This window comes from Silene latifolia, chromosome 2 (genome assembly GCF_048544455.1).
Source record: "Silene latifolia isolate original U9 population chromosome 2, ASM4854445v1, whole genome shotgun sequence".
NCBI lineage: Eukaryota > Viridiplantae > Streptophyta > Magnoliopsida > Caryophyllales > Caryophyllaceae > Silene > Silene latifolia.
The window spans coordinates 191,891,792-191,908,354 of record NC_133527.1 but is presented as its reverse complement, the minus strand read 5'-3'; the positions used below and the strand labels follow the sequence as shown (position 1 = coordinate 191,908,354).

The 16,563-nt window shown below is 38.3% G+C and overlaps 1 protein-coding gene across 2 annotated transcripts in view; it reads right to left on the bottom strand.

The window, feature by feature from the left end:
- Nucleotides 1-517: 517 nt before the first annotated feature.
- Nucleotides 518-16,563, bottom strand: part of LOC141644050 (uncharacterized) — an 89,325-nt gene continuing 73,279 nt past the window's right edge. Inside the window, exons 1-5 of one of the 2 annotated variants that reach the window (XR_012543877.1) lie at nt 8,257-8,431; nt 7,255-7,479; nt 6,220-6,901; nt 2,173-2,256; nt 518-1,056 (exon numbers count right to left, since the gene is read on the bottom strand). Coding sequence is in view for 1 of the 2 variants with exons in the window: in XM_074453465.1 (XP_074309566.1) it covers nt 674-1,056; nt 2,173-2,256 (467 nt within the window). In the remaining variant the exon portion in view is untranslated. Of the gene's footprint in view, nt 1,057-2,172; nt 2,257-6,219; nt 6,902-7,254; nt 7,480-8,256; nt 8,432-16,563 lie in introns of those variants that run through there. The other variant, XM_074453465.1, reaches the window with a different exon arrangement.

Sequence of the window (16,563 nt, the reverse complement as noted above, 5' to 3'; positions counted from 1 at the left end):
GTTTCTTTTGTCTTTAATAAAAATCTCAACATTATTTACCTTTGTTCTTTTCTTCCACTAAAATTCTCTCTTTTTTATGTTGTCTTTTACTTAAGGTTTATCATTTTTTTCACATAATTAGTGCGGATGTTGTATGGTATAAAGAGGCGATTTATATCCAAACTTAATTGATATTCCCTATATGTTTCGGGTATAATTAGATACATACAAGGTTAAATGCTATTAAACACGATTTTGTCCTGCGATTAATTGATTCGTGTAGTGGACTCAAAATTTAAAACAGTCTTGTATTTACTCCCAAGATTTTGTCATGCACCCATGCTCTTGTATTCACTCCCAAGATTTTGTCACGCAATTAAATTACTCTAATTAGCACGAGGATATTTCTTTGAAAATTGACAAAATCGAGTCACTGCCATTCTTCCCCTCTATTTATACAAGAGGATTTCCATCACAATTCACAATGTAAACATTTTAACAAGTCATATAATAACTTGAGAATTCCAAATATTTAGAATGGTACAAATATCTTCCTTTCTTTTGAGATTATCTACAATTGTAATATATTAATTAATGACTTTGTTCTATTTACAATCTAATATCTACCCACTCTGTACAAAACACAATCTTAATTATGTATTTTATCTATTCACAACTTCTATGCATATTTCACCTATATAAAGGCAAGAGATATTGCCGTTCCGGACATGAGAAGGACACCACCCGTCAAGGCAATGCGCCCCCCGGCATGTCTGGGCATGAAAAGCCCAAACAGTAAGAGTAGAACCGCAATCCCGTTCATCTTTTGGATTAGGTTCTGTTTCAAGGCAATCCCCTGAGCATATTTAACCTCATAGATGTTCTGGATGCCGACCGCTAATAACGCCAGTCCCATTGTTGGCGTGACTTCGTCTATCACATGCAGGGTACCATTTCTAATCTTCTGGATAATATTCATCCATATCATAAGGATTTGCAGCCACTGGTTACGCAGAAATAAGTTGATGAAATCAGTTACAAAATGGTTGTTATTGCTTCTTCCTGCAGGAGCGGAACCTTGCAAAATGCAAATAAAAAAATATCCAACCATGTTCAGATTAAGGTTAACGCAAACATAGAAGTTTGCTCGATTAAAAAAAATAGCTTGATTAAACTTCCCCCATCCCAATCATTTGTTTACTTTTAATCGAATCTAAACAAATATTGGGACGGAGGGAGTATCAAGGATATAAAATCATTTCATGGTGAACACGATTCCGTTTCTCAACGGAGTCCTTTTTCCTCTCCTTAGTCTTCTCCTAGATTTTCTAATCTTTTGAAATCACAAATACAATCAATTTGGCCATGAGACGATTTTATATTCTAGACAAATATCGCCTCTTATTGTAACTCATATAGTGAAAGTAGTCATCTTTTGTATTGTCTCTTTTGATAATAAAACCGATATTATAAAACCGTCCCACCAAAGAACTTTTTGAAATGGACTATAATAACCTGACCACACAATCATTGATAAACAGGAAATCTAACATTAAATAATCAGTCATCATCACATAATGACCCAACTTCAGGAGTCCAAGAGTATGACAGAGGGGTCCCCTGCTTACAAGTCCTCTGTTTTTATAAAGGGTTTAAATCATACTTATAATTTCAAATAAATATAAACAGTAAAGTCTCCCTTGTGACGAGAATATCCGTCTCAATCTTATGACGGGTCAAGCATTACCCAAGTGGTTTATTTGACCCGTCAAAAGCTCGTGACGGATATTATACATAACAAATGAAAAATTATGTATAAACAAATGATTGATATAAAGGAAGTAGTTTATTCGATTAGAATTGTAAACCCATTTCCCTTCACATGTCCCAATGAAGATTTTCAGATTTATTGTCGTCAGTGAAGTAGAATAAAATAATGTAATTAGCCAATAAAATCCCTGGACAATTAAATTCTCTTCTTTTTTCAACTGAAAAGTGACAATCCATAATAAATTGGAATTTCCCAGATTCCATGTCCCACAACTTTCAGTGACGCACCTACACTTTTAATTAATTAATACCATAAAGACACAAATTTTAACTAATCCATAACTATCATGCTCCTCAATAAAGCAAAGTAGTACTAGAATTTAATACTATACTACTTGAACTATTTTAGCAAAGAAAATTTACCCTGAGTGTTACTGACTCCAGTAGATGTAGTAGATCCAGACCCATCATCTCTTACGACAATGATTCCCATTGATGGCGGCAGTGCTGACAATGATGGTGAAGATTGGTTATTCTCCATAGCATGGATTAATTGATTAATTGATTAAGAAAATAAAAGTTGATTAATTGATTAAGAAAATAAAAATTGAGGTTAGGGACAAAAGTTTAAGGAATGAATTACTGTGCACTGAATATAAGCTGTTGCATGATGGTCACATAGAGTCCACATATAGGTCGCTTTCAGCAAAAAAATAAAGGAAAAAGAATTGTCATGACCCATAAAGTCAACATTTTTTTAAGCACAAATTCTGATTATAGACGGGCACTATCCGTCTATACGTATAGACGGATACCATTTTCCCTCACAAATGACCCATTTTGCCATAAAGTGGGAAGCACATGAGGGGTGCCCCACCTTGTCCCCCCTACCCATTTTATTAGAGGTCTTTACCCGTCTGTTCGCCCCACCCGTCTATACCAAGACCTATTGTGTTTTAAGACATACCCCTTTATAGGAAGTAATGGATAATGACTAATTAAAATGGAAAATAAATTTTATTTGACAGTAATTTGCAGTTTGTCATGTGCTTCCCACTTTATGGCAAATTTCTCTCTCTGCAACACTATTCATGTGGTCCCGTTTCTCCACTAACCCATTTTGTTACCATTTTAACTCACAAAATATCCGCCACAAATGGTAACCCATCACAAGGGAGACCAATTGAATGAGAATTTGTGTTGACAGTAATTTGCAGTTTGTCATACAATTTAAATTCCAGGTTAGACTTGAAAGTGATAGGAGGAGAAGGAAACGCGGGATAGTGACATAGTGTACTACTTCTACCTACGTAATAGACAATTAGACATCATTATGTTCGATATGAAAAAACCCTATTATACAAGTATACATTTCATAATAATTTTTTTACAATATTTTAAAATGAAAAATAATAAATACATCAAAAGGCAGTTCAACCCAACTCTCAATTAGTCAATACTTAAGGTAATCAAAGTTCTATTTCCTTTTTAGTTTGGGTTATCACGTAGGCGTCGAGAGTAACCCGCTCTCATATGAACTGTAACAACCCGATTTTCCATACAATAAAGAAATTGATATATCCAAGTTCATTATTACAAATGCCCTAGGTGGCGGAATCATCGAATTATAACTAAACTTAAAAAATTCAGCTCGCTCACTAGCCCAACCAACCCAAGCAGTTAATAAATCATCCAAGTATTTGCGACTCCATCATAAATTATGGCCACATTTCACTGGGGAGCAACTCACACGATCTCCAAAGTCATATTACATCATAATAACTCCATACACGACCAAACAACATCATAAGTAGACAACTGCAGTTATCATGTTAAAGCAAAATAAGAAGAGAAGCCAAAGTAGCGTTAATCCCCCACGCTGAAACCTTGGTTTGTCAATACCACTACGTGTAACCCCTACAATGGGATGACGATAAAAATACTGTCCTAGTCTAAGTATGGTCGTACACTCAAGCCAAACATAACTCGATTCAACAACTAACTAAGTCGACAACTGGATAGATGAAATAGATGAGACGTAACATAGAGGTAAATAGACAAATTTGAGAAGATGAGAAAATTACGGTTAAGGAGCATCCCCGAATATCAGATATATGTGTTGAAATAAGAAGTTTATCAAATTTTGGTGAAAAATATTAGAAGTCATAATTAGGAGAAGTTTAAACTGAAAATTTAACCGTGCCCCCTCTCATTCCCAAATAATAAAATACAAACAACAAAAAACTCCTCGTGCCTTCGTACATATTCCGATCCCATAAACACCAATGCTCCAACAATCCAACTAACTTCCTCTAACACCGTCGAACTCTACTCACTCATCTATCCCCTATGACTCTAGTCTTTCGAAAGTCAAATCATTTACAATACTAAGTGCCATCAAAAATTATTATTGACTGCACCTAATCAACCATAACTACCACAAGTGTAACCAATTACAAACTAATGACCTCGAATAATATAACCACATATCAACATGATTGATTACCAATACGGCTAATCCGGCTACCAAAGTTCAAACATGCGTTTGCCCGATAATTGCAAGAGAGTTTGAGTAATACACTATTACTGGTTACAGGAGTAGCTGGCTAACCATTAGATGGTCAGAAAATTTAAATTGAGACCCAAAATACAAATGAAAAATTGTTCATCCATAATACTGAATTTGAGGAATGAGATATTTCCATTATCAAAAAAAATTCTTAAGTTCATACTGACACACAGAAACAACAAGGACACAAACAGTCTATACCTCATCTCAGTCACAAACATAGGTCGGTCTGTAATGTTTTCAATTATCATAATCCATGGTACATCACCATGACCTATACGGCAATACCCAAAATTATATTACGTAGCATCAATGTCCCAGGACAGAGATATTATATCCCCACCCCCTCACACCAAAAAAAATTAAAAAAAATAAAAACATATAAAAATATGTTACAATCATCTTCACAAAAAACTGCCTACATAATACATCGAAGAACATTATACTGATTATAGCTAGAGCTGGCCATCAGCACAGGCTGACCCGGCCCGTCTTGGCCCGTTATTTTATGCAACTTGGCCCGGCCCGGCCTCAGCATGCCGTTAACCCTGGCCCGGCCCGGGTCCTGAAATTCCGGCCCGGCCCGGCCTCAGCCCGCCAATTTAGCAAAAATAAAAAATAAAAAAATAAAATGGTAAGGCCCGCCAGCTCGGCTCGCCCTTAGCCCGCCTCGGGTCCTGGCCCGGGTCAAGCATGTCTCAGCCCGACCCGACCCGACCCGACCAAGCCCATCCCTTCTCCCTGGCCAGGCCCGGGTTTGATCAGGAGAGACCGCCCCGCCCACTGGCCAGCCCGGCCCGGCCCTAGCCCCGGCCCGAGCACAGGTCTAATTGTAGCATTGTTTCAGAAAGCCAAACAGTGTAGCCCATTCAAAAAAAAATTAACTAAAAGAAACACGCAAACGCACTATAACATTTGATCAAACTTTAAAAGAAAGAAAAAAAAAATTATCTCCTTGAAATCTAGCTCTAACATATAAATGTGATTATTTGCCATTTCCTGTTCAAACAACACTGTTATTCTCTTATGTCTATATGCATGTCTAAGATTCTAAAACGTCAGAATAAAATGCTCGAATGCAATTTGACTCAACTCCTAAAATAACAATTTACCAGATGACAATCAAAGAGAAGAAAAAAGATGGTGTCTGAAAAAAGAATTTAAGTTAATTTTAACAGAAATCCACAACACATTGGCAAAAAAAATAGCTTGATTACTTCTCATTAAGACCTTTAATTGACTCCTAGTTAGTTGAGGACTCAAATTCTTCATTTTTAAATTGATGGAAAATTAAAGAAGCAAAGTGGGTCATTAAAAGGCATGCAATTCTTAGTGCTTGTATCGTGAGTTAGCATAATTCTCATTGAAGTTTTAAATTTTAATCTGGTTTAACTGAGAACAGTTGCGCACCTTTGAATAAGGTTACTACACATTACGTCCGTACCCCTCTTACCTCCAAATGATAAATAGGCAGCCTCCATTGATATCAAAAGAAGTGGAAGACTTGCATTTAAGCTAATTAATTTTGACATGAGATTCAAAAAGACAAATGACGGTTGACATCAAGTCGGTTTCACAAACAAATTCAAGTGCCCTAATATATAGTATAAAAATTAAGATGTGAGAGAAAATCTAAAAACCACAGAAGGGTGAATGTTATATCAGATGTATGTATCCCTAATTCTCTATGGCCTGCTGTAAAACGTACTCCTAAAAGTTAAGTACAAAATGAACACCTTGCATTAAGCAAATACAAACAAACTGGTGATGCAATTCTTATCACACCGCCTAAGCGATCCCATTTATCTTTGTAAGTCAGATCAAAGCAAGGACAGAAACTTGAAAAGGACGGTATGCTAGTAATATTCCACAACCTACTCTATAGAAGAGATAAAGTATACCTGCAAAAGAAGACGTGTTGTATAAAAGCACGCTCCAAATGATAAGACTTGCTTCTTAGCATGACAACCTTGACCATCATGAGCATCAAAAGGATAAGCCTTGCTATCGGAATACATTTTTTTTCCAATCCAAACTCTTATCAGCCTTTTAACTTTCCAAATTTTACTCAAAGTACACCTGTAATCTTCTTTTCATTAGAAGAGCATTGCAAATAATGACTTCACTTCAGTAAGATGATTTGCACCCGACAACTAGGGACTATTACTGCTACCCCCTCTTTGTCGGCCCCAGCTAGATCATCTGGGTGGACTCTGGGACAGTCCTCTAATTCATCCGAGTGGGACCTGATGTCAGCTGGAGATGCGTTTCCTAATCTGCTATCTTTGATAAGGAGGTCAATGCGCCCCCAATTGCCCTTGATAAGACTCAAGGCCTGGCCCAAATTTACCGTCCCACGTAGCTTTTCGGTCCATCTCCATGTCATCCATACCCTTCTCCAATCCCCATGTTCGAACTAACAAAGGCTGCATCCAGCACCCATGGTCTGGATGGCAGCAGAGGCTCATTGGGCACCGTGGGCCAGAATTCTTCTTTGAAGGATGAATACGCGTACAAAACACCTCCTTCAAATTCTCTACTACCTCCTTAATGTATGGGCTTGTTCCTCGATCATATCTATATCTGAAATTTAGTAAGTTGTTTGCAAATGTGAGTATGCACGAGCTGGTTATTAGACTTGAAACAAATAGGGCATCATAATACTGCCTAGCTTCATTTAAAGCATTATTTATGTGTAAGTTGTTCCAAAATAATACACCTTTTTTACTTTGGAAAAATGAAGACTTGGAACAAATGCTCTTTTCGGTAACACTCTTTCTTGATTAAATAAAGCTTTTATAATTTGAAGTCAAATGCCAATTTGATATTTCATCATGATTTCTTAAAATGACCGATTTGATTAGGCGATGCCACTAAAAACGAAATGGAAAAAGTATAAAGCTATAACATGTAAACTTGTAGAGGGTGCATAATACCTGCTTGGTACTAATCACGTAATAAGGTTTAAAATGGAACGCTCTAAGACCACCAACAAACCAAACAAAAATGTCGAGGCAGGTGTCTTTAACATAGGTTTCCAGATTGAGGTGTCTTCTGCATCCATAACCCTCTTGATGTGGAGTTGTAGACCCAGCAAAACAATACATGTATACACAATATCGTGGTGATAGAGACAACAGGAAGAAGAATCAGTATTTTATCTGCACGAAGAAAGCACCAAACAACCATTAATAGGTTTCCAAGGTTCCCTAAAGGCCTAAACCCATTTGAGACATAAAAGGCTGCATTTATAACGCAACGACCAAGGCCAAGCCGTGACATTCGGTTGTAATATCCCATCTCAGACCAATATTTAATACCATAAACAAGCTTAAAGAGTACTAAAAAGAATCAACCCTAAGAAAATACAAACTGATCAACCGTATAGTCCCGTGTCCAGCCAAAAATAAAACACCACCCTGAAGATACTACTTAAGATGATCACCTCATTCCTACCAGTATACAAAATACAGAATAAAAAACAAAGCATTCTAGTACCACATAGGGAAAAGCAAACGTTTGGTATATAACATGGGAATAACATTAAGCAAAAAGGGGAAGGCAAGCTCCTATAGCATATATTTGCTTGATTTTAAACTCTAAACAATGAACATAAACATATCCGCTCCCCAACGACTACAACGGTCTCCTTCTCCGACCGGCAACCTCCGATAAAACAATGAACATACACAGATCCATCAAACAAAACATAGAAAACCGAAACAAGCTGCAAAACTTTAAATTGACAAGCTGCAAAACCCTAAAAAAACAAAAAGAAAATTACAGAATAATCTGCAAAACCCTACATTGACAAGCTGCAAGACCGAAACAAGCTGCAAAACCCTTAAAAAAAAAACAGAAAATTACGAAAATTGGGAAGCACAAATCAAAGTTCTGATAATTAAACCATAAATTGATGTGGAAGAAATACAACTTACTTAAGTGAGAGGGAAGGTAGTACGGCGGATTGGCGGTGGTAGAAGTCGGGTAAAAATGGTGTGGAAGTTGAAGGAAGAAAGAGGGAAATTATTATTATCTAGGTTAAATTGAACAAGGGAGTGGAAGGAGAAACGGTAAAGGAACTCCTCGCTGTTAAAAGGCCAAGTATAGGAGGACATAGGTAAATTATACCATGCACCCAGGAGTATGGTGCATGGTACTCTATTTTCTTAATTTTTTTCTTATAATAAATAAATCATAAATTTAATAAATTAGAAAATAATAAAAAAATATATTATTATTCATAATTTTTTTTCCTTTACAAATAGAGATCATATTTGATATGTTTTGTTATTTATTTTATTTTTTCTCACATATTCACATAACGTAATTGACATATTCATATATCACATAATTTTTTTCCTTTAATTATTTTGTATTATACGATTTTGGTATGATATTAAACGTTCATGATTATTGTTCAATATATTTGAACCAATAAAATCATATTCACTAAACTATAAATGTCATATTCACTCAAGTGTAAGTGAATATAATAGAATTATGGGATGAATATCACACCACATAATACATATTCATCAAACTATACCGTCATATTCACAAAACTGAAAGTGAATATGATAGTGTCCTATTGTGAATATCGCACTTTAACGCACATATTCATTAAACACTATTGTCATATTCACTAAACTTAAAATGAATATAATAGTGTCATATCGTGAATGTAACGCTACGTAACATTTAAATTGAATATGACCGTGGTAGCTTTTTCTTAAAAGTAGAAGTTAATTTTTTGTTTTAAAATTTTATGAGGAAAAAAAAAGCAAAAAAAGAAAATAAGAAAAAAAAGGGGGAAGTTGAGGATGAGTGGGGAGTGGGGAGTGGGGAGTGGGGAGTGGAGGGAGTATGTAGTATCCTACACATGAGTGTAGAATATAAGAATTGGGAGGACATAGGTACACATTAGAGTTGTTAAAATGCGGATTTGGTTCGGACCCGATATGGTCTGGGCCACATTAAAGAATTTACCTCTTAAGATTGTAACGGGTGGGCCATATTAAAGAATTTACCACCCCGAATAAATCACCACAGTTTTCAAAACATTTAAACGGATTTAGTTACGGATTACACAGAAACAATACAACAGAAACAAAGCACAAGTTAGCAATCTTCATCACAACTCCACATACCTGACTACACATTAAGCCCATTTCAACAAGTATTCCACACCGCCAGTGGGGGACCGCAGCCGTTCTCACCTAAGCTCCGCTCATCTCATCCGAACGATAACCCATGTTCCTTAATGTTCACATTCTCTTTGTGGCGGGTTCCACAGAGAGCGAATCAAGGGCTTGTAGTCACCATCGCAAGTGACTACACTCATCCGAGGACGCATCTCGAGAACCACAGACAAACAATCACAACCAACCACATTATACAACAACAATTACCAATTTCAATACGATATGAATCAACAACAATAAACCACCATCAACAACATTATGTAATCACTAACCGAGTAGGGAAACCCTACCTGAAAAGACAAACACCTAGATCGTCACAATCAGTTAATCAAAACTGTTCTTCAACGCAATCACCTCCTATAATAACACAATCATACAATTACTATCTAATACACATCATACTCCCAAAATCCACCAAAATACCTAATTAGGGTTTTAAACAAAATCAACGAAAAGGTATAAAAAGTTAAAAACTATACAAGGATCATACCCTCACACGACGAACTCAACGGTGTAAAGAACGTGACGATCCGACAACCTTAGCCTTTGGGATTTGATAGCAACGCGACGAAAGAGAGCAACGTAACTTGTTTTCTTTTTAAAAGGTTTTAGAAAAGGTGAAAAGTGACAAAGAAAGTGATGGAAGACTTTATATATTAATCACGTGTTAGTGTGTTACTAACAAAACCCAGCTAAAATAACCCGCATAACCGACTTAATCGATCGAGTGTCACACGTACTCGATCGAGTATCCACCAGGCAGACTATAATATAGAAATTACAATGCATATATTAAGTCGGTTTCTACCTATCCACACGCTTAAAATACATTGGTTGTGATACACATTGGATGTGTGTCTTAAGCAATACTATAGTAAGCAAATCCTAATTTCTCCTAAATGATGGGACTTAGGAGGATAGATATTTAATTTCCACCTTCTTCATTTTAGATAAGCTTCAATTTAAATTTTAAATAATATAACCGTCTAAAAGTAATGAAAATTATATCATTAGATTCGTTACGAAAAAAATTATATAAGGGAAGCGTGTCAATTTAGCCAACATGTAGCACTTAACAAATTCCATAGCGTTATTATATTAGAGAATAAATAATATAGATGCGAACTGAAAATGAATACGGAGTACTTCATTTAAATACTTAGGATATGAGTTAATAACTCATCATTATTTAACAATATAAAATTGGTTCATTTTAAAATATGTGCCATTTTATTTACTTACCCCTTGAGGCGGCTCTAAAGCCTGTTCTGCTTAAGAAAGTTTTTGATTGAGGCCCCCCCCATGCAAGCACCACCCGACGAAGGGGGCACGGGGAAAGCTACAGTGGCTTTTTCTTTTATGAAAGCCTGTATTCCCGGCGGCTTCACATCACAAGTGAGGAAAGGAAACTTGGCCCGTCAAGGAAAACGTCTAGAAGGTAGATTTCAGAGGCGAAATCCGTAGGCTTCTTCAGGCTTCTTCCGAGATCTATCTAATCTCATTGCCACGTTTTAATCTCCTCAGGTGGTAGGACCTTAAACAGGGCCCTTTATCCTTCTTTCGAGACATGTTTTCTTAAAAATAAATAAACAAATAGTGTGAAATCAATATATTGTCATTAAACTACCGTGGTTCCCATACTTATTAAAGTGGTCAACGTGAAATTATTACGCTTAGTTGTCATTAGAAGATTGTTTAAAGGTTGTCATTACAAGTTGTTATACTCTAATTGTTACTTAGTCGTTAATAAAAATCTCAACATTAATTCTCTCTTTTTTAGTTTGTCTTTTACTTTATAGGATTATCAATTTTATCACATAATTAGGGTGGATGTAAATAATCAAGTTGAATCGAGTTGTGTGAGATTAAGAGTCGATTTATTATATCCGAACTTGATTGATATATGTTTCGAGTATAGTTAGATACACTTAAGGTTAAATATTACTTCCTCCATTTCAATCATTTCTATACGTTCGTTGAATATATGTGAGTTATATTTTAATCAAATGTATGAAATTGATTGGAATGGAGGGACTTTTAAACACGAGTTTATGGATGATTAGAGTTGTGCTAAGCTTGATTTGATGGTTGTATTTTTTGCTTGGATATGAGGTTCTTTGATTGATTCTCTTCCTCTTGGCCGCATGTGCCTATAACAGGGAGAAAGCCTAGTCTAAAAGGGTTTCGAGAAAGCCTCTGAGATACCTATAACTTTTATACTTAGTGAGGGTCAATAAGGTTACTCGTGAAGAGATGCATTGAGAAAGAGTGTTGAAGATTAGATATCTTAGGAGGTTAATAGTGTTCCAAATTTATAGGTAACACTTGTACGGCTTGAGGGTGTCGATTGGACTCGCTCGTACTGCTGACTTGTCATGAGATAAGAGCTCTTGTCTGCTCCGCGCAGAATTCTGTAATCTCGACTCGACATGGGTTTAAGCCTCGGCTGCCGCTAGCACCGTCGAGCATGTTTTAACCCATTTAGACATCATGTTTATTGCTTTTGGGCTTCGACAGGGGTCTCAGAAGCTTTAGACTTATATTTGGGCCCAATTGATTGAGCCTAATTTGTCTGCCTAAACAATGTTGTAAACTTCAAACATTCATATCCAATCCAAATACGAGTGTATTTCTTTTCCAAAATCATACTCGACTAGTTGGAAAGCCCGTGCGATTCACGGGGCTTCCATTAGGATTATTTGTAAAAATATATTCTTAACTTGATAAAAAAAAAAAAAAGTTCTACTATGTTGTCATTGATGAAAAAAAATTCGTGATTGGTGTAGATGATAACCGATGAATTATTGGAGGTTTTAGCATAAAAGTTTTGCCATGGATTAGCATAAAGTTATAGTATGTAGCTAACTTTTTCATTATTATAGGTACAACCGGTTTTTAATTAAATACAAAACACTCTCTCGATAAACTTGGTGGAACTCATCATTATGAACCCTTAATAACGGAGACATGTCTTTATGAGTTTTGCAAACTATTTTATAAAAAACAGCAGGTATCATAATTATATATATTTAGTGCTTTGAGGAAAAATATTTACTCATAGATCTCTTACAACATAATTTTACCCTAACTATTTACAATTAAGAGTATTTACTCCTTATAAACATCTCGCAAAATCAAATTCAAACTGAATTCCAATAGAATTAGTAGTCTTTAAACACGTATCATATGTGGCAACTTCAGTTAGTAGTATACTCCTTCCGATCCAGACAGATGTAAACATAAGCAAAAAGTGATTATTTAAGAAAATGTGGAAAAGTGAGGGGTAAAGTAGAAAATATTGATTGGGGCCACATGAGTTTAGGTGGATTAAATAGGTAGTTGGTGAGTGGGTGAGTGGATGGTAAAATTGTAAATAGGTAGTTGATGTAAGGGTAATTTAGTTATTTTTCATGTCAAATATGGTATGTTACCATTGGTGTGGTTCATCCATTTTAGGTAAGTGTTACCATCTGTCTGGATCGGAGGGAGTATATTTTAAGGTACTGCTGAAAACGTTATTTTACGTTATCATGGTCTGATAATAGAAAACTATTAAATTTAACAAAATGTCAAACTATGCTAAAAATGGGAGCAAACAAAATTTCTGGGGTTGATTTAGATGAGAACAGATTAATCATCAGTTCCTATAACAAAAACGCAACGAAAGCGTTGTGGGCCTTGTGACATTTGATATTTAACTATATCAGTTGTATACTAATATTCAGAGATATAGTTGGATTATAGAGTTACCGTCTTATTGTCTCAGCACCATCAGTTTTTAACCGAAATAGTCTTTGACTACTTATCCCTAAAAACTCCATGCAAGAACTCCATGCAAAATATATAATACGACATTTAAATTGGTAAATTGTGAAAACTTCTTTGTAAACAATGTCCTTCTTGTGGCCTTGATACATTTGTCCTCTATCATCGATGTAGAATTTTGATCTCTCGGATGACGTTGTTCTTGACGCTTCTACATAAAGCTGGCCATTCATAAAAAATGATTTCGGCAGGTAATTAAATTTCAACATGATTTAGTGACTATCCCTAACTCTTGTTTATTGTCACGGGGCAGCATTAGAGCCGATAAACAATGAGACACGAAAACACAACACGAATCTGATAAAAAATTAACGGGCTTGGGTTGACATTTAACGACCTATTTATGCAAGTGGGTTGACACGAACATGACACGAGATTTAATTGGGTTAGGTTTGGGTTAAGCACTCTACACACGAACCCGACATGAATAATCTATTTACTAAATTAATCCCAACTTTTCTTGATTCCACATAAATATACTTACACTTTTCAAATATTGACATGACACAAAATTAACGGGTTACGGTTGAGGCTTGATGACCCATTAATGTAACCGGATCGACACGAACACAACACGAGATTTAATTGGGTCGGGTTTGGATTGAAGAGTTCATGACCTGTTTAAATGTCACACCTGAACCCGACATACCTGATCTGTTTGTCACGTCTACGTAACATGGGCTCTATGTATATTGTCTCTGCTTAAGAACGAAATGAATCTTTGTATCCGAGGAAGTCATTACTATCCCCGGGTTCAGTATGTACCTTTTGCTGACTTTGGAAGCTGTAAGTATCTTCCCTTTTACTATGAATTTTTCAAGGCGGTTGATAATAAGACATATTCCGTTAGATAATTCTCTTACCAAATTAATGTTCCTCAACAATATAACCGGTATACGACACTTGATAGAGCATACCATTATGAGATATTAAAAAATTCATCATACATACTGTTCCGGGTGTAATTCGGAGCAGTGTTTGTTACCACGTAAGCTTTGTAGAATGATGACTTGGGGGATACGGTACGGCCTAAGCAGAACCAAGCCGAGGAAGAAGAAGCCGGGGCAGAAATTTTTACTTGCGCAGAATATACGCTCAACACACATCGGAGCCCATACCACGGCATAGACTACGCTGGGGGCAAATTGATGGGGCATATTCTGCACCCGCTGACCGAGTCAACATATTGACCAAGGTCAAAGACATCCACAGCAATTCGACATATCAGACAGACTAGCCGATGCAGCCTGCCGGCCTGTCATTTGGGTCCCGGCTAGGACAACTAGCCAGCCGGGATACATATCCGCGTACTCATATCCAAGACCCCTCGGCCGGCCTGCCATGGGTCCCTCGACCGAGGGTAGAATGGTCTTTCCACCTGCTAGCCACTTGGCCACTTGGCCAGTACGTGACAAAAGGTGAAAGTCTATAAATACTCCACTTCTCTCAACGAGAAAAGGATCCGAAATATAACCTAATCATCTCACAATACTCTAATATGGTATTAACTCCCTTATCTCTCTACAATATACTTTGCCAAGTTACACACAACTTAATCCCTTTTAAGTTTACTGACTTGAGCGTCGGAGTGAGTACGCTCGGTGCCAAGCCGAGCCCTCAGTTTGTTCATTGTTTCAGGAGAGGCCGAAAGGAAGAGTAAAGCAAAGTCATCATTCTACAAAGCTTACGTGGTAACAAACACTGCTCCGAATTACACCCGGAACAATTGGCGCCGTCTGTGGGGAACATACTAAAAGCTAGTCAAATCCCTTAAAAACACAAAACGAAACCCACCCAAAAATCTAAGAAGATGTCAAAGCAACAAGAAGCAATTGTGAGCGACGAACCTGCATTCTACCAGGATGACACAGTACCTAATTCTGAGATCGAACATTCCCCCACCGGCCGAGTAATTCAACCGCCGTACGGGATGCCGATACTACCAGAAACACCGCTGCCCGCCGGCCAGATCACTATAATGGGACATGTGGTCGATGCAGCCAAATTGAAGCTACTCCTGGACCTGATGGGTAATACGCCGATCACCCCCGCCGCAACGACGGTGACGGCAGCACACCCACAGGTGACCAGGGTCCATAAAGTGACTCCTAACAACTTGACCGGAGCAATGCAAGAGGTTGGGTGTACCAAAACGCCAGGGGTGCCCGTGTTGTTAGTGGCAGACCAAAGTCCTCCCCCCCTCGCGGTAGGACAGCGTCGCCGCGGCACCAACGAGGTCACCCCCGAAGAAACAAAGAAAGGAGCCCGACTCACCAGAGTCGGATAACAAGAGGCCCCTCCCGCTACGAGGAGAGAGGCCGGACTAGGAATGCGAGGAGCCGATCGCCGCGTGTCATTCGGCACGCGGTCAGACAGCCCCTCCATGACTACGTCCTCGAAGTCTCGGTGCCAACCAAACTGAAGCTGCCGCCCCTATCATACAAAGGGGACAGTGACCCAACCGACCACGCCGAGGCTTTCGAGTCTTACATGTCGGTATGGGAGCAGCCTGATGAGATATGGTGCCGAGTCTTCCCAACAACCCTACACGGGATGGCCCAGAGTTGGTACAAAGGGCTACCTAATGGCTCGGTGTACTGTTATGCCGACCTCAGGGATAATTTCATAGCCCAGTACGCTTGCAACAAGCGAAGGGCCGTGGAGACCTCGGATCTCCTGACTATCCGACAGGGGGATGACGAGTCCCTCCGGAGCTACGTCAAGAGGTTCGACGCTAAGGTTCAGCAAATCCGAGAGCTGAACACTGAACTGGCGGCCTTCGCACTGATGAAAGGCCTGCCGAAAGGCGAGTTCAAAGATGAGCTCATCAAGTGCGAGGACCTCAACTTAGACTCCGCCAGAAGGATGGCCGATCAAGCCATCAAGGTGGAAGACCATCACAAAACCTGGGTAGGCCACAGCGAAGCTGGGCACCCAGAGAGGAAGAGTCGCCGGGACAACACAGAGGAAGGAAGCCGTGACGAGAATAGGTCACGGCCTGACATATCTAATAGGAAACAGAGTTCGGCGGGCGCCGGGGGGAGTTCGGGACCGTACTACCAGAAGCACTACAGTAATCTCACCCCCCTGGTCGCCACTCCGGCCGAGGTCTTCACCCTAAGCAAGAACGATGGCCAGAAGTGGGCAAGACCCCCCAAAGCAAAGGGGGACGGCGACATGAGCCAATTTTGCGAGTACCACGGCCACGCCGGCCAT